Here is a 25,912-nt window from a genome sequence, read left to right on the forward strand (position 1 = left end):
CCGCGACCCTTTAACACAATTCCTCATGTTGCTACTAGCAAGGAAATTAATTTTACAGTTGGAGGTCACCACAACCTAAGGAACTGTATTAAAAATTTGTGGTATTAGGAAGGTTGAGAACCACTGATCCAAACATGTCAGTAATGCGTTGTGCTACGACACTACAAAGGATACTCAGAAGGTGATAAGAACTTTTCAGCTCCTTTATAATCTTAGGGGACCAACGCTATACTTTCTATCGTTGACCAAAAGTCATCATGTAGCACATGACTGTGTTTGCCATGTTCTCTCCCACCGGGACATCTCCTTCTTTAACACTATTTTTTCTCTTTGCCTCTTTCTAGATATATTCACACATCATTGTGTGCGTGTAGGTAAGAATGTATATGCTTACATGATACCCCAGTATTTCCTATATGCACAATTATAGGTAGAGACAAAGGCCCACCCATATGACAGAATTTACCCTGTCCTTAGTAAAAAAAAAAAAGAAAGAAAGAAAAGAGATTCCATTATTTACCCCAGTATATATTCCTTTCCTTACATTTAAATAAACCTTAGCTTCCATTGATAGGAAAAGGGAGGGTAATCATCCAACAGTTAGGAGAAATGAAAGAACATTGTTGACTAATACCTAAAAACTTAGCTCCAGCTATTCAGGAAGCTAACGCAAGAAGATTGCTTGAGCCCAAGAGTTTGAGGTTGTTGTGAGCTATGACTCCACATCACTCAACCCCAGGGTAACTGAGTGAGACTCTGTCTCCAAATAATGATGATGGTGATGATGATGATGATGGTGATGTAATCCTAGCTCTCTGAGAGGCCAAAGTAGATGGATTACTTGAGCTCACGAGTTCAAAACCAGGCTGAGCAAGAGCAAGACCTTGTCTCTAAGAAATAGCCAGGTGTTGCCTATAGTCCCAGCTACTTGTGAGTCTGAGGCAAGAAGATCTCTTGATCCCAAGAATTTGAGGTTGCTGTGAGCTGTGATACCACACAGCACTCTACCCAGGGTGACAAAGTGAGACTCTCTCTGGAAAATAATGAATAAAGACTTAAAGCCTGACAATTCAAGTATGATCTTAGGGACCTTGAAGGATGATTTTGACTTCTCTAATAAGCTAACTTTTGTACATAGATGTGTTACATAGATGCACCGTAGACATCAACCTTTGAATGTAAACACACAAGGAGTTCACTGTGTGGCAAGGATGTTTCAATCTACTTGTTTTGATAAGCCCAGTGTGGTTCAGGTACTTTCAAAACAATGAATGTCTGACACTGGGCTACACAGCTTTACAAACACTTTGTGGAATTCCATCTGTGATGAATTAGAACATGTGCAGATAAAAGTCACTGGAAGCAATAAGAACTTTAGCAGCGACAACCAGCCTGCCACTAACTTAACAGGCTAAATCAGTGTGATTCAATTCCCACAAGCCAAGGTCTCGCAGCTGCTGGTGAGCTTGAGACTTGGGTTTTTCAGCTCTTGGTGGTGGAAAAGAATGTCCCTGAAATTGATCCTTTGTGTGTGATAATGCGAGTGGTCTCTTTGACTTCACTTATTACCTAGACTTATTTGAGCGTGAGGACTAAACATTTGCGAACAGCAGTTCTTTTGCAATACAGAATGGTGTGAAAGACAAGTGAAGAGAAGCGCTCGTCCCCCAAACAGCTTCTGCTGATGTGCTGACTTCTAGACATCTCCCCCTTGGACTGTCTTATACATTTTGTACCTCATCCAAATTCAAAGCATCAGCTGACTTGAAAGGATCATTAAGAGAATGTACCAGTAACAAACACACAAAAGTGAGCATCAGATGGCTGAGAAGCAATATCTTGTTACCGCCAACTTCTCATTTCTCAGATTAGTGAGATTGAAAGTCTCTTCATTGGCTTATCAGTAATTTGGCACTAAGGAAAGATTTAGAGTTATAACTGTCTCCTCAAAATTAAGAAAACTCAAGGCTAATACTGATTTTTACGAAACACAAGAATACCTCTGCGGAAAAGAGCAAGAAAAAAAATTACCTTTTTATTTATAGGTAGAGAAATTCACAAAACAACCAGTTTTCCTGGATTATTATATAAAATGTGATTTTTTTTTTATCTAGCAGTAGAGAATGACTTTAAATGCTTTAAGACAACCATCAGCTAGATAAGACTTTTTTTTTTTCTTTTTTTGGCTAAAAAACACTAATCCAGTTTACATTTGCACGTATCAGATTTTCCATTTTTAATTTAAGTATTTATTTTATTAACTGATATGTAATAATTACAAATGTGTAGGATACAGTGATATTTCAGTACATGTATATACTGAGTAATATGCATATATCAAATTTTTTCTCATCTCTTTCATGTGTGTTGAGTTCTTTTAGGGGCACACCAGGAAATCTTTTGCTTACACACATAATTCGAATATAGACTGGTCATTTCCTATCTCACAATATAGCCTTCACTTTCTACAAAATGCAATTCAGAGCCTTTGCTTATTTCTTCTTTTGGAATGTAGGACTTTTGTTCTATAGATTTGTTTTATAGATTTGCAGACATTCAAAGTATTCATTATGTCTTTGTTTGATTCACTAGAAATATCTTCTAATAGGTGATGTCATTTTTTTTTGTTAATTTTGTCTATTACAGCATTCATAAAATAAAATTTTTCATTACCACATAAACAGATCAGTATTCTTTTTCTAAGAATGTGGAATATACAAGCATGAGATTGGAAAAGATTTTAGAACAAATGTATGCAGAGGGTTACAGAAGAATATTGTGGGATGTTGGAGTGGATATGATTTGGGGAGAGAAATTTTGGAAGAAATACAGATATTTAAAGAAAATTTCAGGGAGATTTTGCTGCAAATTGCGTGTTGTTTACCCACAAAACTTCAATAAAATGAAATCTCTTGGCAATTCTTGAAAATTGCCCTTTTTTCCTGGCAAGGGGTCATGGGTTATTTGTTACTGACCTCAGGACATAGTGCGATTCAACTATTGGACATACCCCTGTCTTTCACCAACTGAAAAACACAAGCTACCCACCAAAGAGATGTTAATGTATATGTTTGCATACATGAGGTCTGACAATTAAGTTTGTGAAATCATCTTAGAAAAACTGCTACTTACTTCATTGTTGAATATTACTCTGGTCACCTTTAAAGTACTCCCTTTAGGAAGTTAAGCACTGATGCCAGCTCCTAGTCCACCCCTCAAAGCAATTTTGGGACTTTTTTTCTGGAATGGCCATCAAAGTTGTCATACACTTCATGTCCTAGATATCTTCAAAATGTTTCCCTTTCAATTTTCCTTTATCTTTGGATAAAGAAAACAGCCCAGAAAACAGACAGATCAATGGAGTAGGGAGCATATTCCAATACAGTTATTTGTTTATTTGCTAAAAACTCTCCACAGACAGTGCTGTGTGAGGTGGTGCATTGTTGTGATGCAAGAGTCATGAGTTGGCCAAGAATTTCAGTTGAGATTTTACTGTTTCTTTATCAATATTTATTGGGTCTGTTTATGCTTCTCACAATCAGCCAGTGATTTAGATTTAGTCAGCCATGCACATTTAGATGAATTTTTGCAATATTTTCTTCCCTTCTGCTCATCACTGGCTGCCCTGACCTCTCTTCATCAATGATGCTTTTTCTTCCCCCAGAAAAAACATTTAATCTATTTGTATGCTGCCATTTTCTTCATGGCATTATCTGTCCCCGTGAACTTGGACTAGTATGTGCCTGATTTCACTTCAATTCTTGCCAAGTTTAACTAGAAACATACTAATGTTTGTTTCTCTAATTCAAACTCTGACATTCTCATGATGGCCCACAAAAACAGGCAACAATAATGAATGCAACTCAATGAGACACTGTCATATGTCAATACAAACACAGGGGAGACATCGATTGATATGCCAAGGTTATGAAACCTTGATGAGTTGCTTATACATTGCTGCCAAAGTAAGCACATGGTGGCAAGTTCATGAACTTAATTGTCAGTTTTGTATATCAACATACAAAAAGCCAAATGTGGTTATATAGTGATATTTTTTAAACCTATGAAAGTTCTGAGTTAGTAATAATTTATTTCATATTGCTTATAATTTCTTCTTGCTAATTCATATTGCTTATAATTCTCCAAACTTGCCTCTGTAATTTTACATTGCAAATTTAAAAAATCTCATCTCTGGAGGCTGAGGCTAATGGCAACTGGCGGAAATAGCTGTAGTTTACAATTTTGGTTTGGCTAAGTTTGGTAAAGGGAGATGGAATTTGTGGTACAGAAGTACATCTTGCAAAAGAGGACTGAAGTAAAAAATAGTGGTAAATCCAATAATACAATAATGCAGTAATCCAGTAAACAAGCAAATTATACCATGTGAGGAAAGAAATGGTATCTGCTGATCATAGCTCTATCTTTGCTCATGTTGGCTTAGGCTTATGATTATTATTATTATTGTAGAGACAGAGTCTCACAATTGCTCTCAGTAGAGTGCTATGGCATCACACTGCTCACAGCAACCTCCAACTCCTGGGTTTAGGTGATTGATTCTCTTGCCTCAGCCTCCCGAGTAGCTGGGACTATAGGCACCCACCACAATGCCCAGCTATTTTTTGTTGCAGTTTGGCCAGGGCCAGGATTGAACCCACCACCCTTAGTATATGGGGCCAGTACCCTACCCACTGGGCCACAGGCACCACCCAGCTTAGACTTATTCATGCCTTAATTGAGGTATAATTCACATACTACACAGCTCATTCATTATAAAAGTAAAATGGCTTTTAGTATATTCACAGAGCTGTGCTTCCATCACATCAGTCAATTTTAGAATATTTTCAGTAGTTGAAAAAGAAATTTCATTAATCTAGTTTTGTCTCTCAATATTTGTATATTCTGGACATTTCATACAAATGGAAACAGTATGTTGTCTTATGAGAAGATTTTGTTTTTTACAGCCATTTAATGTTCATAACAAAATTGAACAGAAAGAACAGGAAATCCCAATGTATCCCCATTTCCTCACATATACATTCTCTCTCTCTCTCTCTCTCTCTCTCTCTCTCTCTCTTTGAGACAGCATCTCATTCTGATGCTCTGGGTAGAGTGTCATGGCATCATAGCTCACAGCAACCTCAAACTCATGGGCTCAAGAGATCCTCTTGCCTCACCCTCCTTGCTAACTGAGACTATAAGAACCTGCCATGGTGCCCAGCTAGCTTTTTCTATTTTTAGTAGAGACAGGGTCTTGCTCTTGCTCAGGCTGGTCTCAAACCACTGAGCTCAAGCAGTCCACCCACCTCGACCTCCCAGGGTGCTAGAATTAGAGCACCCTGCTACTCCCCCACCCCCACACCCCCCACTATCAATACCCCATACCAGGATGATACATTTGTTACAATCTGTGAACCTACATTTACACATTATTACTCCAAGTCCATAGTTCACACTGGAGTTCACAGTGGCATTGTAGTATTCAGAGTAGTTTCATTGCCCCAAAAAGTCTCTGTACCAGGATTTTTAGAGGTGTGTATAGGGTTATGTCAATGTTGTTTTAATTTGCAGTTATCTAGTGACATGTAAAGTTGAACATATGTTCATATACTTACTTAGCATCTGTATGTATTCTTATGTAAGGTGTTGGTTCATGCCTTTTGCCCATTTTAGATTAAGTTATTTATTATTTCTGTGGCATTTTCAAAGGATTTGGGTGTATATTTTATATAGCAGCCCTTCACTGGCTATGCCTTTTACACATTTTTCTCCTAGTCTGTGCCTTGTCTTCTCATTCTCCTGAGAGTGTCCTTCACAGTGTCCTTAATTTTAAAGAAATCCAGCCTGTCATTAGTTTAACTCATGGATTATGCCTTTGGTGTTATGTATAAAAGTCATTGCCATAGCCATATCCAAGATCGTCTAGATTTTCTACAGTATTATTTTTAGGAATTTTGTGATTTTGTGCTTAACATTTAGTCTACAATCCATTCTGAGTTGGATTTTGTGAGGGTGTGAAGTCCGTGTCTAGATTTGTTTTCTGACATGTACCTATCTTATTGTTCCAAAATTTGTTCAAAAGGCTTTCTTTGTTGTGCTGCGTTACTTTGCTCCTTTGTGGAATGTTACTTGACTATATTTATACCTGTCTATTTCTAGGCTCTGTATTGAGTTCCATTGGTCTGCCTGTTTAATAATACAGCAACACACAGTGCCTCGATTACCATAGCTTTATAGCACATCTTGAAGTTGGATGGTGTCCTCGTTTCAACTTTGTTCTTTTCTCTAAACACTGAATTGGCTATGCTGGGTCTTTTACTTTCCATATGAAGTTAAGGATCACTTTATCAATTTCCACAAAATAACTTCCTGGGATTTTGACGGGCCTTGTGTTGAATCTGTAGGTGCATTTGGGAAGAACTGGCATCTTGACAATGTTGAGTCTTTTTGTTTATGGACATAGACGGTCTTTCTATTTATTATGCTAGTCTTTGATTTCTTTCATCAGGGCTGATATTTTTCCTGCACAGGACTCATTCATATTTTGTTAGATTTGTTAGTGTGCTCATGTAAATGACAAAGTATTTTTTCATTTAAAATTCTACTTGATCAATTGATTGGTTTTTGCATACTAATTTTGTATCCTGTATCCTTTATTAGTTCCAGAAACTTTTTTGTCCATTCTTGCAAGTTTTCTTCATAGATAACTGTATCATCTGTTAACAAAGATAGTTTTATTACTTCCTTCTTAAGCTCCATGCTTTCTTTCTTTTCCTTGTCATATTACATTAGCTAGGACCTCCAGTGTGATGTTGAAAAACAATGGTGAAAGAGGCATCCTTCTCATGTTTCTGATATTAGCAGGAAATCTTCAGGTTTCTCTTTAAGTAAAATGTACCTTTCAGGTTTTCTGGTGGATGTTCTTTATAAAGAAAGTTCCCCTCTATTTCTTGTTTGCTGTGGGTTTTTTTTTTTTTTTTTATCACAAAATGTTGGATTTTGTCAAATCCTTTTTCTGCCTCTATTGATTAAATCATGTGATTTTTCTTCTTTATCCTGTTCATGTAATCGATTACATTAATTGATTTTCAAATGTGGAACTAGCCTTTTCAACCTGGAATAAATCCCACTTGATCATCATGTATAATTCTTTTTATACATTATTAAATTTGATTTGCTAATATTTTGTTTGTAATTTTGCAACAAAATTCATAAGAGATACTGGTATGTAGCTTGCTTTTCTTGTAATACCTTTGCCCAGTTTTGGTATTAAGTTAATGCTGGCCTTGTAGGATGAGTTGGGAATTATTCTCTCTGCTTCTGTCTTCTGGAAGAGAAGACAATTGTAGAGAATTTGTATAATTTCTTCCTTAAGTGTTTGGTAGACTTCACCGTTGAACTCACCTGAATCAATTAATTATTGATTCAATTTCTTTGATAGATATGACTATTCAGACTATTAGTTTCTTCTTGCGTAAGTTTTGGCAGATTATATCTTTCAAGGAATTGATCCTATTCATCTGAATCTCAAATTTACGGACATAGAGTTGTTCATAAAATTTTTTTATTATCCTTTTTATGTTTATAGGCTCTGTAGGAATGTCCCCTCTTTAATTTCTGTTGTTTATAACTTGTGTCTTCTCTCTTTTGTTTGTACTTTGCCTGCTGAGGAGCCTACTGATTTTTTTTCTTTTCAGAGAACCAGCTTTTCTTGATTTTCTATTGATTTGTTGTTTTCAATTTTATTGATTTTTACTAGAGTACTTTTTCTTTTTTTTTTTTTTTTTAGAGACAGAGTCTCACTTTATCACCCTCGGTAGTGTGCCATGGTGTCACAGCTCACAACAATCTCCAGCTCTTGGGTTTAGGCAATTCTCTTGCCTCAGCGTCCCTAGAAGCTGGGACCACAGGCATCCACCACAAGGCCTGGCTGTTTTTGTTGTTGCAGTTTGGCCAGCCTGGTTTGAACCCGCCACCCTCAGTATATGAGGCTGGTACCCTACCCACTGAGACATTAGGCACCACCCTCTAGTACTTTTTCTTAATTTCCTGTATGTTGGATCTAATTTGCTCTTCTTTTTCTAATTTACTAAAGTGGAAGTTTAGATTACTGATTTTGGATTTTCATTCTTTTCTGCTCTATGTACTTACTGCCATAAATTTCCCTCTGAGCACAGCTTTAACTACATTCTACAAATATTTATAAGTTGTGTTTTCATTTATTTGGTTCAAAATATTCCTTTATTTCCCTGGAGACTTCTTTAAACTATATGTTATTTAGCAGTAGTTTACTCTCCAAGTATTTAAAGATTTGCCAGGTGTCTTTCTGTTTTTGATTTTTACTTTAATTCTGTTGTGGTCTAAGCCAATGTGGTGTAATTTCTATACTTTAAAAAAAGTTAATGTGTATTTTACTGCCCTAATGTGATTTTTCTTGGTGAAAGTTTCTTGTGAGCTGGAGAAAAATGTGTAACCTCTTATTGTTGGATAAAATTGTCTATAGATGTTTGTTATATGCAGTTGATTGATGTGCTGTTGAAGTGAACTTTGTCTTCACTGAATCTGTGCCTTGATATCTGTCCATTTTTGATAGAGTTCTATCTGTTGTTGCCCTACATAAGTTGATGCTCTTTTGTTAGGCATATCCAGTTTAAGGATTGTTATGTCTTCTTGGACTACCGACTGCCCCATCATTATGTCATGCTCCTCTTCAACCCTGATCGCTTCCCTTGGAGAGAAGTCTTCTCTGTCTGAAATTAATATAAAGATGCCTGCTTTCTTTTGATTAGTGCAGTCATGGAATATCTTTCACCAATCCTTTACTTTTAATATATATGTGTCTTTATTTATAATGTGGGTTTGGGGGCAACATACAGTTGGTTCTTTTTTTTAATATGCTCTATCTCTTTAAAGTGAGATAGAGGTGAAGTGTTTAAAGTGAAGTGTTTAAACCATGGTGTTCAAAGTTATAACTGATATAGTTGGGTGAATTTCTACCACAGCTTTTACTGTTTTCTATTTTTTACTCTTGTTCTTTGCTCCTGTTTTGTCTTCCACATTTTTCTTGCCTTAATTTGAGCACTTTATATGATTCCATTTTCTTTCATTTCTTAGCATATTGCTATAGTCTTAGTGTTTGTCCCCCCCTCAAAATGTTTATGTTGAAATCCTACCTCCCAAGGTAATAATGTTAGATGGTGGGAACTTTGGGAGATGGTTAGGTCATGGGGTCAGAGCCCTCATGCACAGGATTAATATTCCTATAAAAGAAGCCCAAGAGAGACTTCTTGCCCTTTTCACCATCTGAGGACGTGATGGGTAGGCACTGTCTGTAGAGAAGAAAGCAGAAACTGACCACACACTAAATGTGCCTCCATGACTGTGAGAAAGCTACTGATTTTATGATGTTCCATTTTCACAGCTTGGACAAAGACATATTATCAGTTATCCTTCTTTTTTAATTTTTATTAGATATTGTCCTAGAGTTTGCAATATACATTTATATTTAATCCAAGTTCATTTTCAAAGCACTTCTAGCTTGCTTTCAGGTCTACTTTGTAGGTAGTACAAAATGCTTTATGATAACAGTAATTAGTAATATTCCTAATTACTCCCTTCTGTCCATGGAATCATTGTTGTCTTTCATTTCACTTGTATATCAGCATCTATCAGCATATACAGACCATTACAGACTATGTGTCTATATACATGTGTATATAGATGCATACTCATACACATGTATATAGATGCATACTCTATATATAGAGAGATGCATACTCATATATATATGTATATGCATACATAATTGAATACATATTCTGCAATTATTTTGAATAAAATATTATCTGCTCAATTAAAGAGGAAAATAAAAATTCTTATTTTATCTGTACTTATTTATTCTCTGATGCTCTTTATTTCTTTATGTAAATTCAAGTTTTATGACCTATATCATTTTCCTTCTCTCTGAAGAACTTCTTTTAACATTCTCTGAAAAGCAGGGCTAGTGACAAAAAATTGCCTCAATTATGGTTTGTCTGAGAAGGTCATTTCTTCTTCACTTTTGGAGGATAATTTCACAAGATACAGAATTCTAGGTTGTTTGGGGGGGGTTTCCCTTTCATTTCTGATAGATTTTCTTTTTTTTCATCTTTTTCTTTTTTGAGATGGAGTCTTTCTCTGTCACCCTGGTTAGAGTGCCATGGTGCTATTGCGGTTCACAGCTACCTCAAACACTTCAGCCTGAGCAATCATCTTGCCTCAGTCTCCCAGGTAGCTGGGACTACAGCTGCCCACCCCCACACTCATCTACTTTTTCTATTTTTTAGTAGAGATGAGATCTTGCTTTTGCTCACACTGGTTTCAAACTCCTCAGCTCAAGTAATCCACCCACCTTGGCCTCCCAGAGTGCTAGGATTACAAGTGTGAGCCACCACACCTGACCATTCTCATCCATTTCTGTAGTAATTGACCCAGTTACATGAATTATGACTGTGAAGATCAGTGATCTAAATGCTTCAATTAAAGGACGGAGATACTCATACCATATCAAAAAATAAGACCCAGCTGTATGTTATCTACAAAGACCCATAGTATATATAAAGACACCTATAGATTAAAAGTAAAGGGATAGTGAAAGACATTCCATGACTGCATGAATCAAAGGAAACAGGCATCTTTATACTAATTTCAGACAGAGAGGACTTCAGACCAAGGAATGGTTTCAGGGTCAAAGAGTATTGCAGATGTTCAGTACTCCAAGAGGACATAACAATTCCTAGTATAGCTGTACCTAATAGCAGAGCATCAGAGCACTTCACTCGTTCTCTTCCTCACACTTGGGTGATTCTGAACAGAAGTCAGGTGTAATTCTTATCTTTGCCCCTAGTGGATAAAGTGCTTTTTTCTTCTAGCTTCTTAAAAGATTTTTTTTCTTTATATTTCATTTTCTGACGTTTCAAGGTGACATGCCAAGTTGTTTGTTTGTGTTCTTTTATTTGTTTCATGGCGTGCATCCTGTTTGACGTTCTCTATGCCTCCTGAATCTGCGATTAGGGGCAAATATTGGTTAGAGTAAAACTCTCAGCCACTATTACTTCACAGGTTGCTTATGCTCACATCCCTATTTCTTCTCTGTCTGGAATTTCCATTATGTGTATATTACACTTCTGTAGTTGTCCTGTGGTTCTCAGATGTTCTGGGTTGTTTTTTTTTTCCTCAGTCTTTTCTTCTATTTGCTTTTCATTTTGTAAGTTGCTACTTTCTTTTCACATCCTTGAACTCAGAGATTTATTTTTCTTGGTCATCCTTAGTCTTATTAAACCCATCAAAGGCATTTTCCTGTCTATTAACACTGTTTCTGTTCTTTTTGTTTTTGTTGTTGTTCGTTTTTTGTTTTTTGGGTTTTTTTTTTTTTTTTGCAATTTTTGGCCAGGGCTGGGATTGAACCCACCACCTCTGGCATATGGGGTCAGCGCCCTACTCCTTTGAGCCACAGGTGCCACCCTGTTCTTTCAAGTTTCTTTTTGATGTCTTTTTGATGTCCATCTCTCTGCTCACATTATCCTTCTCTTCTTGCACGTTATTTTTCCAAACTCCTTAGCATATTAGTGATAGGTTTTTAAATTTCTAGTCTTCTAATTCCAGCATCTAGCCATGTCTGACTCTGGTTTGGATGCTTGCTTAGTCTCTTAATACAGATGTTAAATAAGAGACTAATGCTTGCTTAGTCTCTTCAGCAGATAGGGTGTATTGGGTAAAAGAGACTGCAGTAAGAAGGCTTTTAGTAATGTAATGGAAAGGGGTAGGGGCGGGACAGAGTTCTCTCTGAAGTCCTGACAGTAGCAGATCTCAGTCGTCTGGTAAGCCTGTGCCCCTGCATTGTGAACTTTCTCCAAGTACTTCTCAATTTTTTTCACCCTTAGGTGGGAGAGGATGGCTGAAGGGGCCTGGAGTTGGATATTTCCCTTTCATCAGATAGGTTAAGCCAGGGGTCCTCAAACTTTTTAAACAGGGGGCCAGTTCCCTGTCCCTCAGACCATTGGAGGGCCTGACTGCGGCCCCGGGACAAGTCGGTTGCTAAGCAGGACAGGCAGCAGCAGGCGGCAAAAACACCCAGTAGGCCGGATAAATGTCCTCAGCGGGCCACATGTGGCCTGCGGGCTCTAGTTTGAGGATGACTGTAATAAGCTCTTAAAAAAACCTAGCAGGTGGACCGGTATTTAGCAGTCTCTCCCATGGGGGAAAATAGGAGGTCCTTTGTTTCCCTCTCTCAGGCAGAGAGCCCACAACAGGGCCTCCCACTTGGGGGAGGGGTCTCTCGTCCTCCTGGTGATGGGCTTTGACCCTGGAATTTGTTTTCTTGGATCCTCTTCCTTGAGTCGCAGCTTACCTCAACAGAGATGACGTGCACTGGTCTGTCTCCTTTCTAAGCTCAGCTCCCCACCTTCAGCTTCTCTGAGTCCACTTCTGTCCAGTATCTCTCCCTCTGGACAGGAGCCTCTGGCAAAAGCTGCCTCTAGCTGCCATCCTCCAACAAAGACATTTGCACCAGAATGTTTATTGCAACCCAATTCATAATTGCCAAGTTGTGGAAGCAGCCCATGAATGGGTTAAGAAATAGTGGTATATGTATACCATGGAATACAATTCAGCCATAAAAAGATGGAGACTTTACATCTTTTATGATAACCCAGATGAAGTTGGAACATATTCTTCTTAGTAAAATATTTCAAGAATGGGAAAAATGTATCCATTGTACTCAATACTACTATTATGAAACCAATATATAATCACTTATACATTTATGCAAATGATAAAACACAACTATAGTCCGACAAGAAGGAGGGGAGAAGAGGGAGAAGAGAGGAAAGGGGAGAGAGGGGAGGAGAGAGGGGAGAACAAGTGGAGGGAGGGCATTTGGTGGGATCTTACCTAATGTGCACGATGCAAGGGTATATTTCAAAACAACTCAGTAAATTATAAATGTCTTACCACAAAAAATAAGTGAGGTGATGGTTAGGTTAATCAGTTTGATTTAAGCATTCCATATTGTATATAAAACCATCACATTGTACCCCATAAATGTATGCAGTTATGATTTAATAAAAAATCATACAAAAAAAAAAAAAAACCTAGCAGGTTAGGCTATAGTTAAGTAGCTTCTTATGAGAGCAGACCATTTCAAGAGCAGAATGTTCTGGCTTATTTCAAAACAGTACCTTTTTCTTTCGCCTACCAGAAGCATGAGGGAATTTTCTTCCCAGAATTCAGTATGAGGACCTAGTAGAGCTCCTAGAGGTAAAATTAACAAAGCTGTGGGCACTCCCTCTGAGGGACTGTCCCTGAAGTTTAACCCTCAGAGTTTAACCCCCACTGAGCCCCCAGCACTGATTCCTGGGGAGTCTTCTTACCCAAGTTGTGATTCTCTGTATCCAGATGATTTGGTGAGAGCAGTTCTCCCTATGGCCTCATTTCTCTGCCAGATCTAAGTTGATTTTTCAGTTTATTCAGTTTTGTACTTATTATTAGGAATGGCGACTTCTAAGTTCCCTACATGCTGATTGGAAACCAGAAGTCAGGGTAACTGGACCATTTTTAAATTGGTAATTTTTTATGCTGGCTTTGATGGCATGGTCCAGTTTCAGAAAGAAAATCATTCTACTTTGCAAAGGGGATAATATTTAATTATAACATTTAACTGATCTGAACATTAATAAGGAAATAAATAAACGGTTCATGTTGGGTGACTTAAAATTTTAGATTCAGAGATTAGAGATTCAGGAATTTTTAGTAGGTTGCAATTTTTAAATTATTATAGTAAACACTCTGATTTTTATAAACCTTTTTTCTTATATTGACTTTAAAATTTTAGAACAGGCTCTCTGCTGGAAAAAAAATTCTATTGATAGTCACATTTGATATTAAACTTACTCTTTCCTTCTTTATCTTTCTCAATATGACTTTGAGATGAAAAATCCACATTTTTTTAAGTTATCAGGAAAATGGTTGGCATATTTGAATTGTAATAAAAATAGTGTGATCTCTTTAGAACCAGCTCTTCTGTAAGCGGGTATAAGCATATCCTCTCTGAGCCCTTGACGATTCTCTCTCTGGTCCGTACACAGCCTATTGACATAACAGAAGGGTTATCTAGTCCAGGGTCTCACTTTTGGAAAAAGTCTTATTTTAGTTTCTTGGCATAGTCAACTCAAAACAGCCTGCAAGGGTGAATCTTGGTGAATTAGTATCCCAAACTCACTACCCTCCCTCTTTTAGATCTTCCAATCAAAGAAATCCAAAAAATCAGTGCAAGGTAAGGGAGCCTCTTTCTTTGGTCCATAAAAGTTTCTCACCTAAGCATGGCAAGTGCAGAATGGATCTGGAGGGCTGTTATCCAGAGACATCTGCAACAACACACTTCATCCAATAGGCTCTTCTTACCATATAATTCTGATGCTCCTCATCATCAAGTCATGAAATCTGCACCTCTCCTATTGAAACTTTGTAGACTTCTGTGGCTGTCCAGACTGATGAAGAACTGTAGGAGTGATGCTACATGACTTCCAAAGCTAGCTCATAAAAATGCATGCCCTTCTACCTTGTACCATTGGCACGATTTCTCATAGAACCCAGTCACCATAGTATGAAGAAGCCCAAGCAGTCTGTGGACAGGTCCATCTCAAGAGCAGGCAAGGTCTCCAGCCCATAGGTCCTTTGAAATTTTAAAAAAATAATTAATTATTTTTTATTAAATCATAACTTTGTACATTGATGCATTTATGGGGTTCAGGGTACTGCTTCCAATACACTATGTGAAATGTTTATGTTGAACTAAATAACACATTCATCAGAATTATGCTCATTTCTTAATAGTTTTGAAATGTACCATTGCGTCATGCACATTAGGTGAGCCAATAGCCAACACCTGCCTGCATGTCAAGTAAATGAGCTTGCCATTCCACTGTCAAGCCACCCTAGCTAATGAGATGTGTAATAGAGATGAGACCTTACTGATCCCTGCCCAACTTACACATTCCTGAGTGGCATGAATGACCATTTTTTAATTTACTAAATTTTGGGATAATTATTTATGTCATTATAGTAATTGTAACTATTAATGAACATAAGATATTTGGCACAACGTGATCAAATTTCCAGTAAACAATGGCTTTTTATTCCTTTATATTAATAGATGTCTTTTCTCCAAAGTGCCAGTCATATAATTATACAAGGGACAGATCTCTTAGTGTAACTTTATACTTCCAACATAGGATAAAGGTAAAAAATAACAATAAGAGATTTGATCCAAAGGTAAATTATTTCTCAAGATAAGCTCTTTTGACTTGAAATACTTTCATTTGGTACAAGAATTGTCATGTCAATCCTGAGTAATCCTAGAGAAATTCCAGTGGATGAAAGGTAAATTTCTCTATGTATGTATAGAAATTTATCACCATATTGAATTATTTCACTGACTGTTGCTTTTATAATTATGACAAGCATACCAAGGCATTTCATTCAGAGAGCTAAGCCTTGTGCTTGATACATGTTACCCGTTTCACAAATACCAGTTTTCTTGCCCACCTCCCAAGATGAAAATCTTACAGTAGCGATGTTGTCAGCTTCTGACTTCAGCAATATATAGCATCATTTTATGATTAATCCATTCATTTATTAACTTCACAATTTTAGAGTTTGGGGAGATCTGAGCAGTGATCTTAAGCTCTTTATTCCTTCCCATAGGAGTAAAGATGAGGAATGTGGAATCCCAGGAGGTTTAATTATTTTTGACCCTAAGTGCTCACTAGAAAATCACCTGGTGGGGCTCCTCTGTCTAGTCCATTTTGATTTTTAATTGTTTTAACACATAGCCTACGAATTTCTGCTATTTTTTTCAAAGATTCCCCTAATGATAAAATATAAAAAGAAATAACATTATAGTTTTATTAATTAACCAAATAGCGCAGTGTTTTTCAAACAGACTCATGTACTTATCAGGCAGCATTAAATAACATAACCCAGAATGAGACAGCCATTCTATTTTAATATTATTTATGTCATTTAGGTAAAATCAAGGAGAATACATCAATATGATGTCAGGGTTGGCACTACCCATTGTCTCCCTTTTAATTAACAAAGCAAAGTCGCAGACTCAGAGACTTTGACAATGGCCAGCTAGTGTTCATTCACATTCTTTTGGGCAATGTCTATTTATATTATTTTCTACTCACTGCATGAATTTTGTAGGTAACTATTATTTCGATGAGCCCATTTTCATTTAGTGTAAAAGTATACATTTACATTTTCCATATTAATGTAAGTTGAAGAAAGTTAATCAGTTGAAAAGAATTTAAATAATAGAGCATTTGGTACTAGGCTTTGGCAAAAAAAAATTGTGAAGCTGTGATTCTAAATATCCCAATGTGGCAAACACTGAGATGAGATCCCTGGGACAGCCCCAGGGAGATACTCCACCAACACACCACACTGCCCAGAAAAAAAAAAAAATCCCTAGTTGTTAATATGAACTTGATATTGACATAAAAAAGTCAACACCTCTTATAATTATAAAAGGGACTTTACCTAACAAATGCAATCAATGTAACCCGGTTTTTTTTATCCTCAATGAATCCCCAACAATAAAAAAAAATCGCTTTTAATAAAAAAGTCAACACCTTTGAGGCAACTGGGGCACTCGACACTACGTAAAATATGCATGAAGTGCCTTCAGTCAAGTTTCTGTGATCTTTCAGGTATCACTCTCTTGAAACACTCATGATGGAGCATGCTGGGACTCAGAATCCTGTAAGGGAACAATTATTCCAGTCTATCAGTATCCAGGAAAGTTGAGCAAATTTTGGTATTAACAGATTGCATTTTACCTGTCTTAAATAGCACCTGTTCAGACAACCAAGTGACAGTTGGAATTGTTAATCAGTCAGAAAAATTAGAACTGTTTACAGCATTAGTGCCTGTTTTCGGGTTTCAGCGGCTGCCAGTTCTTTCTGTTCCTTGGATGAGCCGAGGGCATTTACAGGGAAGATGATCTTGAAACAGCCATTTGGCATTTGTGGGGGCAAGTGTTAATTTGCTTGATCATAAATGCCACAGCCAGTCACGTCACCACCAATTCCTTCTGGGACCTTAACAGAGGAAAACACCAGTCAGGTTCCAGAAGGAGCCTCCAAGCTCCACAGTGGGCAAGGCACCTGCACATGATTTCCATGCAGAGTCAGGGTTTGGAAGGCAACCCAGTGAGGGAATGAATGATTAATACTGAAGCTCTGCGGTAACAGGCTGCAAAACGTGATAAAAAGGAGGGAGACTGTCTATTCAACCTTGATTCCCAACGTTGTCAAAATGATGTTTTTTCTTAAAATGGAAAATTATTCGTCTTAGCAGTCTGGCAGCAATCTTCGCATTGAGAGTTTTTATTAGGGAATTTGATTTGCTGATGATGTTTTATACTAAAAGTTCATGCTACATTTGCAATGTTCATGAGGTTCCCGGAGTTCCAAAGCTTATTTTATACCTTGATTTTTGGCATCTGGTAGATAATCACAATGTCTTTTCAGCCTGCCTATAATTAGTAACGATCCGTCTGCTTATTTATTTTTACCTGGCATCGGTTATCCCATCGTGTAGTGTTTTTCTTTTAGTGCAGAGTGCTTTTTAAATTACATCAAAAATTCCATTAATGTCATCACCTAAGGAAATACCAGGAAAAAGTTAATAAGATCCTCTTCTCTTTCATTTGACACATGCTCACTGGATTTTCCCTTAGCTTTTATTTCCAAAGATGATTTGGCTTATAAATCCATTTACTGTTAATACCTGCAACTTGCTGTGAAAATATGATTTGTTTGTTCTAGGAGAAAACTATATGATTAGATGAAAAAATCAAATAATAAAGTAATTCTAGGTAAGCATAGATACTGTAAAAATACAAAAAAAAAAAAGGAAACTTTTACTTTTATTCAGATGTAAATATGAACTTGAAGTCAGCTAAAATGAACTTCCTTTTCTTTCTTTTTTTGAGAGAGAGTCTCACTATATTACCCCCGGTAGAGTGCTGTGGCGTCACGGCTCACAGCAACCTCAAACTCTTGGGCTTAAGTGATTCTCTGGCCTCAGCCTCACAACTAGCTGGGACTACAGGTGCCCACCACAACTCTCACCTATTTTTTTGTTGCAGTTGTCATTGTTGTTTTGGCAAGCCCTGGGCTGGGTTTAAGCCCGCCAGCCCTGGTGTAGTGGCTGGTGCCCTAATCACTGAGCTATGAGTGCTGAGCCTAAAGGGAACTTTTCATTTCCTGGGGACAGATTAACAGTTTGTGGATTGGCTGTATATGGCTTTTGCCCCATGCCAACCCCACTGATCAACTGTCTCCTTAAGTTACTCAAATAGACTGTTCTCATCCACCTTTGACCTATACACATGCATATGTGTAGTCCATTTTTTTTCTATCCATCTTATTCCTAAATGACCTCTACTGATATCACAAATCATAGCTCAAAAACCAGCCAACAAGAAAACTCAAAGTGCATAGATTCCGCTGTGCACTTAGAGCTTGCATTAACATTGTAATTTTACATTGATTTGTGCTGTCATGTGATAATGCCTGTCTTTCAGCTATTAGCTTCATAAATGTTGGACTTCTTAGATGTTTTTTCCCCTTTTTTAATGTCTAGGAGTACTCATTTCCATCTTCTCAGAAATCATAAAATATGATAATAACACTCTTAGTGAAATTACTATGTGTTTTATTCCTGTGAAAGAAATTGGAGTTTAGAATTCCAGTCACATTATTTGACTGCTCCTGAGGATGATCCTATTGAAAGCTGAGCATTTAGAGGTATAGTTGAACACAATCATAATTGCATTTTGATAGCCATATATTCTAACAAGAAATTTATATATCATAAGGTAAAAGCCCAATGAATTTTCAAAAAATGAGGAAGCTCAAGTGACCAGCACTGAAATCAAGAAATAGCAGATGAACCTCATCTCAGATGCCCTCCTAAAGCCTCATTCCAGCCTTAACTATCTGTCCAAAAGTGACCACAAGCTGGACTTCCCATAGGAGAGCTTACTTTCCATCTGGTTTATAGACTCTACCATGTTGATCTATGTAGTTATAGTTTATTCATTTTCATAGCCTAATAGTATTTCATTACATGAATATTTCTCTACTTGATATTTCCATTTTTTAACTATTATGATGAGCATGTGTAATATCTATGGTCATTCTTATCAATGTCTTTTGCTGGACACATAGGCACAGGCTGTACAGTATATATACTTTGGAATGAAATTGATGAGTTATAGCTTTTGCATATACTCTAGTAGATACTTCAAACAGTTTTCCAGAGTAACTGTACCAATCTACACTGCCTTCAGCTTTAAGAGTTCCAGCTTCACATCTCAAAAATGTCTCATCTGTTTCATTTTGCATTTTTCTACACATGGTGTGTGCCATGTGATTGTATGTACCTAATTCAACTTTCTGAATTTTTAAACGTAACCTGTTTCACATGTATACGCCACCTTATTACCCTGAATTGAGTGCATATCCTCGAGGGCAGGGCCATGTGTTGGATACTTCCCTATCCTGGAATAACTCCAACATAATCCGCCCTGGATGTGCTTGTGCCTCTCTACTGCTCCATTAAAAGGCAGTAAGGAGATAGGGTGGGAGGGAAAGCCTCAGTAAAATACGTATATATTTTATTGAGAGACAGAAACGCTTAGGAGAGGATACCTCTTAATTTTTGTTCAATTTCACTTTCCATTTATGTATTCATACACTCAACTCCATGTTGGTGCTAAAAAAAAAAGAAATCACTGGTTTCCATTGTCTACGTGCCTTAGTTAATTGCTCGTTTTTCTACTCTGCAGTGTAGAAGGATAATTAGAAGTTACATTTCCCCTGATGGGGAGCCTGATGACATTTCTCCAGGAAGACAGTTTATTTTTTATATCTCGCTAAGTTATTTCTCTGTCTTCAGGCATCACTGGCAAAAGTGTTCAGAAGCAACGAGCCCAACACCAGATTCTTCCTCACTCCGTCCAGAAACAAAGCCCCCCAGCGTGCCTGAAAGGCACATCCAGATGTCTGGGGCACAAAGAAAGCCCAGTTGTATTTTTCTTTTACCCACCTGCTTTCAAAATAAGCAAAAGCAGATAAAGATTGGGAGGGATAACAACCTCGCCCAGTGCCTTGATGGTGTTTAATAGTGACAGTTCTTCACTGAAAATAAGAAATTTCTATAGAAATGATAATCAACCTCCTGTGAGTATATAGGGCTCATAAAACCTGAAGAGTTTCTAAAGGTCACCAAGCATGGAAGGTTTTGTCCTGGGGATAAATTTCTAAATAACCCTGAGGAGAAAGAGAGGAAGAGAGGGAAAGAAAAAAGTTTAACTTGATGAGGAAAATGTGCAAACTTAACAGTTTCTGGATTATCATTTAATTACAACCATCAATCACTTCACATCTGTCTTCTCTTCAGTACTCGGGAAATTTCTTCTAAAAGCGATGTAGTCCAACCAACGGAGAATATATAGCCCATTAAGAATCCTAAGGATGAGAAGAAATATTTAAGAAATTGCCCGTAGAATATCTTAGGAAATTCCCTAAAAAGGAGATAGTAGAATTCATCTTTAAGCAAATACTAGAAAAACCCAGAATAAAATTATCCTAAACATTTAACTACTTCTTCTCTGTACGCCCTTCAGCTGTGATCGGGTGACCATTTTCGAAGGGCTTTGCTTCCCAAATCACTTTATTTCAAGCCCTATTTTTACTAATGTGTGTAACTGGCCTGCAGTTAGTCATTTTACGAACATGATTTTACGTTCTTTTTAAATGAAGTCCTTTTAACGTTGAGCTTTGCATTGGCTCTTCTAACTGGCTCTTAGGGGATGCCAGCAAATATCTTCACAGACAGCTGCTATTTTTAAGATTTAAAATGTTTTAATTTCTTTTTGTTGAGGGGTTCACACTGACTGTCCCTAAATTCTTTAGCCAAGGAATTAAACTGCTTTAGGCTTTTTAAGCTCCAGCGTGTTCAATAAAGTGTTTCAACCGTGGCAATCCCCTTGTCGGGCTACATTTATCTCACACTAGATACCTACAAGCTTCCCTCTTCTTCTCAGGCAGATAATTGCAAAGGGGGTGGAACCAGAGAAAAGACTTGAGCTGGTGCTGAGCAGCGGATATAAAAAGAAGTGTCACCCTGGTGGAAGTAAATAGACTCTGAGACTGTAATCTCTGGCCTTATTTATTTTTAAAACCGTAAATGCCCAGGGGGAAGCTTGTTGTTTATTTGTCTACAGAAATCTTTGTCTGCAAGTCTTGTAAGGTTTTTAACTTGTTTTTATTTCCATACATTCTATCGTAGCAGTCTCCTGCCTTCTACCATTTTGCTTTTCTGTCTGAATATGCGTTTTTTGGCAATGGCATTGGCCATGGCCTTCAAGATCCTTGTGTTTTTAAATTAACTGCATGTTCATTACCTGTTTTTTCCAACAGAGTTCATCTGGTGATTTAATGATTAGAAACATTCAGCTGAAACACAGTGGAAAATATGTTTGTATGGTGCAAACTGGAGTGGACAGTGTTTCGTCTGCCGCCGACCTCATAGTACGAGGTAAACATTAATGCCTCCTGCATTTCTAGCTTCACATCTTAACTGAGCATTCGATGCCAGAGGAAAAACCATGATAAGATGAGCATCCGAGTTATAATATTGATTTGACATCTCCTGTCCCACGTAATTCAAAGAACATGATAATGAGGATAGGTGCTAATTCAAAGAAATAAAAAATCTCAACTCTACCCTGCAAATAGCTTTCACTGTAATTGTCAGTCCACAGCTGCTGCCAAGCTGATGTGTTTTGGGCATGTCATTAATTCAACCATTGTGTTTGATACAAGGCAAAACATTGCCTCTGTGTGTCTGCTTCCAAAAGAATCGGGATTATTTAGACTGAGGAAATTTGCCAACCTGAGCTACTGTCCAGAGTATTGATTTGTTAGTGGGCTAAAAAATGACCAGAATGCTACATAGAATAAAACACCTCTAGATAACAAGTTTAAAAATACAGAAGCACACCTGAGGATTAAAGGGAAGGCATCACACCAATGTCCTTTTCTATAGAAAAGTGCAGGAACCCCACTGAACGGAGGCCACAGACAGCAAGTGTCCTCCGCAGGTAGAGAGTAGTACAGCTTGGGAATTATTGTCTCACATCTAGATTTAAGCTCTAACAATGGAACGATTTAAAAAATGGTAGTTTTATGGAAAGGAAAATGGCCTCTTTCCTAAGAGCTTTTGAAATTGGGCTCGGGGGAGGGATTGAAGTGGTCATGTGACAGTCTCTCCTCTTTCCCTCCCCACTGTTTGCATCTGTGGCTTCCTCAGGTTCGCCCGGACCACCAGAAAATGTGAAGGTAGATGAAATTACAGATACAACAGCCCAACTCTCTTGGAAAGAAGGCACAGACAACCATAGCCCAGTTCTATCCTATTCTATCCAGGCTAGGACACCTTTCTCCGTGGGCTGGCAAACCGTCACAACAGGTAAAGGGGAAGAGGCAGAGTCCTTGCACATATAAATGGATTTCACGTTGGTGCTGAAGACTCTTTACTTACCTCTCTGAAATATTCCTTTGTAGTGCCTGAGGTCATCGATGGGAAAACACACACAGCCACCGTAGTGGAGTTAAACCCATGGGTGGAATACGAATTTCGGGTTGTAGCCAATAACAAAATCGGAGGTGGAGAACCCAGTTTACCCTCAGAAAAAGTAAGAACTGAAGAGGCAGGTTAGTGTTTCTGTTTACTGAGTAACGGGTTACTAGGTGTCCCTGTGTATGTGTTTCCTTTCCCGTGGCTCTGAGCTCCCAGCCGACAGGGGGTCAGCCTCGGAATCCGTTGTTGCAATTATCTGACCTTCCTAATGCAGAAGTGGCCATATGGCATTTGTCAAAAGAAACATGTGTAAGTGATTGTGATGGAGTGTGACATTTCCAAGAGTTTAGTCCATCGTAAACGATCATTAGCGCATGTTGGGTGAATATGTTTTTGTCACTTAAGGTTATAATTACTATCTGACATAGTTACCCTATTAACAGGGGAAGCGCTGTTTTCATTTATAACAAGCATTGACAAATTGGGAGGATAATGACATTTGGGAGTTCTGCAGCTAGGAATCTCATTCTGCCACCGGCTCGGCGAATGAGCCTAAGCAATTGATGAATAGGTGTGTTTTGTCTCCTCAAGTGTTAAATTAAGAGAGAATCATTGTTAACAATTCCACACGAGGTAGCTATTTAATATTAATATAGACCATTAGACTCCTTTTGTAAATCCAAAAATATCCTAACATAAAAAGTCAAAATTAGAAAGTGTACATAGTATATGACATTACAGAACAAGCATCGGCTAAGGAGATCCACAGACTTTCCTTTTCAAAGTATGTAATATTAGTTAATATTAACTAAAATGGTGTTCAGACTAGATCTGGTATATCACTTTAGAAGCTAAGCTAAGAATTCTTAGAATGTGTTTCATTAATTTTAATGATGCTGTTTTACTCGGACGACTCACATGCTGTTTATTCTAGGTACTAAGTGATGAAGGGAGATTGTGCCCTGTGGTCACTTGTTCACACAGCACATACTTAGGGAGTATCTATTACATGCTCAGCACTTTCTAGATATTGCAAATACAGCTGTGAACACACCAGACTCACGTTCCTGAAACTTACTTTTCTGCTCATGTCATGAAATTCATTAATCATAAAGTTCTCCGTGTAAGTGAGCTCTCTGATGCCCGCGGGAGGTTTATATAGAATACCTCCTAACAGGATTCAAGAATTCAAGTCTGGGTCATTCTTATGCAAAGCTATGTTGTTCTGAGAATTATATCTCTGCTTAAAACAGTCATAAAGTAAATTTTTGTGCTAGCCTGATTTCTCCTCATCCCTGGTGAATCACTTTTCCTTATTTTAACAACTTGCAAACTTGAAAAGTGTCTTCCAAATGGGCATGTTTTCTTGTTTGAGAAATTTTGAATCTTTTAGATTTTCATGCAAATATGAATTATTTGATGATCTCATCAAAGATACATCTACCCAGATGTATATATACACATAAAGCACACACACGGATATAGAATGTGTCAGTAATGAAATTATTTTAAATATTAAAAAGAAGCCTCATTGCGTCGTCTTTGAGATGAGTATTACTAAATGTACATGTGGTTTCATCTCTATTTCTCTGACCCACACAGTTCCAGAAGTGCCTCCTTCTGAAGTCAATGGAGGAGGCGGAAGCCGGTCTGAACTAGTGATAACCTGGGATGTAAGTATTTGGGCACCTTTCCCGTAAGGATGTTGCTATTTCCCTGATCATTGTGGCCTCCGGGGTGGTGCTGCTGGTGCCAATGGGCATGGGAGCACGGGCAGCCAGTATTTTATATGCTCTGTCTGTGCCAATGCTTCTTCTGACATTTACCTTGCATTTTCCTCATCTCATCCTTGCAACATTGTATAGATGAAAACACTAAGGCTCTGAGACAATATCTCATTTTCTCAGGGTCACCGGGCTCATAAACACAGGGACCAGAGTCATGTCTGAGCAGTTTTCTCTCAAGCTGGCCTCACAGCTCTCCAAGTGGCCGTGCAGCACCCAGTGTGTGATGCCACTTAACTCGGGCAGGTGCTTGAGTTTCAGTTTCTTTCACGGCCTTTCCCTCAGCCCTTGCCTTATATCATAAATTAGGGAAAAGTTCAGTTAATAGGTTTAAAGTCAGAAAGTACTAGAATTACACTATTATTTGAAGATGTGGGTAAAAATATGAAATCTCAAGAGAGTGCGATAGAACACCACTAAAAATTTTTGACATGACCCCAGTACAACTGTCAGCTTCATTAATTGGCCAGTCAAGGTGGCTCATGCCTATAATCCCAGCACTTGGATGGGAGGCTGAGGCGGGAGGATTGCTTGAAATCAGGAGTTGGAGGTTGCTATGAGACTCTGTCTCAAAAAAAAATGTTTTTTAATTAATTAGTAAATTATAATGATATTTACTTCCTTTCTTTTCAGTTTTTCTGCTTTGTACTTAATCAACACATCATCATTTATCTTTCCATAATGTCAACATTAGAGATTAGATCATTTTTGTTTGATTTAAGAGATCAGACATTTTTATTAATCTCACACTATAATTCTTCCCATAGATAGCAATGTTTTGCTTATTGCTTCCCACAGAAAGCAATATTTTGCTTTCTACAGTTTGTGGTTATGTACAGAAATCAGATGTTTTTAACTGCAAGTATGTCTTATTATTATAAACTCAGACATGGGCCATAAGATACTCGGGTATGTGAATACTCACAGGAAATGACACCCCGTGATCTGGATGGCTGTGAAAGAGTGCCTGTGTCTGTCTGAAGGCTGCTGACATGACTCTTCCACTGATGTTTTTCTGTTTTTTAATTCACCTGCTTAATATAAATTCTTATTTGATGACTTTTATAAGTGAATGTGGCTGGTAGCCCCATTCATTTGGCCTTGCCCTCACATGGAAGGGTGATTCACTGTGTCTTTCCTTTATAGCCAGTCCCGGAAGAGCTGCAGAACGGTGAAGGTTTGGGGTATGTTGTTGCTTTCCGCCCTCTGGGGGTCACCACCTGGATCCAGACGGTGGTGACATCCCCTGATACTCCAAGATATGTCTTTAGGAATGAAAGCATCATGCCATTTTCACCATATGAAGTTAAAGTGGGTGTTTATAATAACAAAGGTGAAGGACCGTTTAGCCCAGTGACAACAGTGTTCTCTGCAGAAGAAGGTATGGAAAACGGGATTACGAATCAGTTCCATCTTAATAAACCATTTGTTTGGAA

The 25,912-nt window shown here is 37.8% G+C and overlaps 1 protein-coding gene across 1 annotated transcript in view; it reads left to right on the forward strand.

The window, feature by feature from the left end:
- The window catches only part of CNTN3 (contactin 3), a 293,914-nt gene that overhangs the window by 239,711 nt on the left and 28,291 nt on the right, over nt 1-25,912 (forward strand). Inside the window, 5 exon segments of the mRNA XM_012802498.2 lie at nt 21,531-21,648; nt 22,423-22,581; nt 22,677-22,826; nt 24,295-24,365; nt 25,623-25,857. Coding sequence (XP_012657952.2) covers nt 21,531-21,648; nt 22,423-22,581; nt 22,677-22,826; nt 24,295-24,365; nt 25,623-25,857 — 733 coding nt within the window.

Source organism: Otolemur garnettii, unplaced genomic scaffold (genome assembly GCF_000181295.1).
Source record: "Otolemur garnettii isolate 467f Iridium unplaced genomic scaffold, OtoGar3 scaffold00015, whole genome shotgun sequence".
Lineage (NCBI taxonomy): Eukaryota > Metazoa > Chordata > Mammalia > Primates > Galagidae > Otolemur > Otolemur garnettii.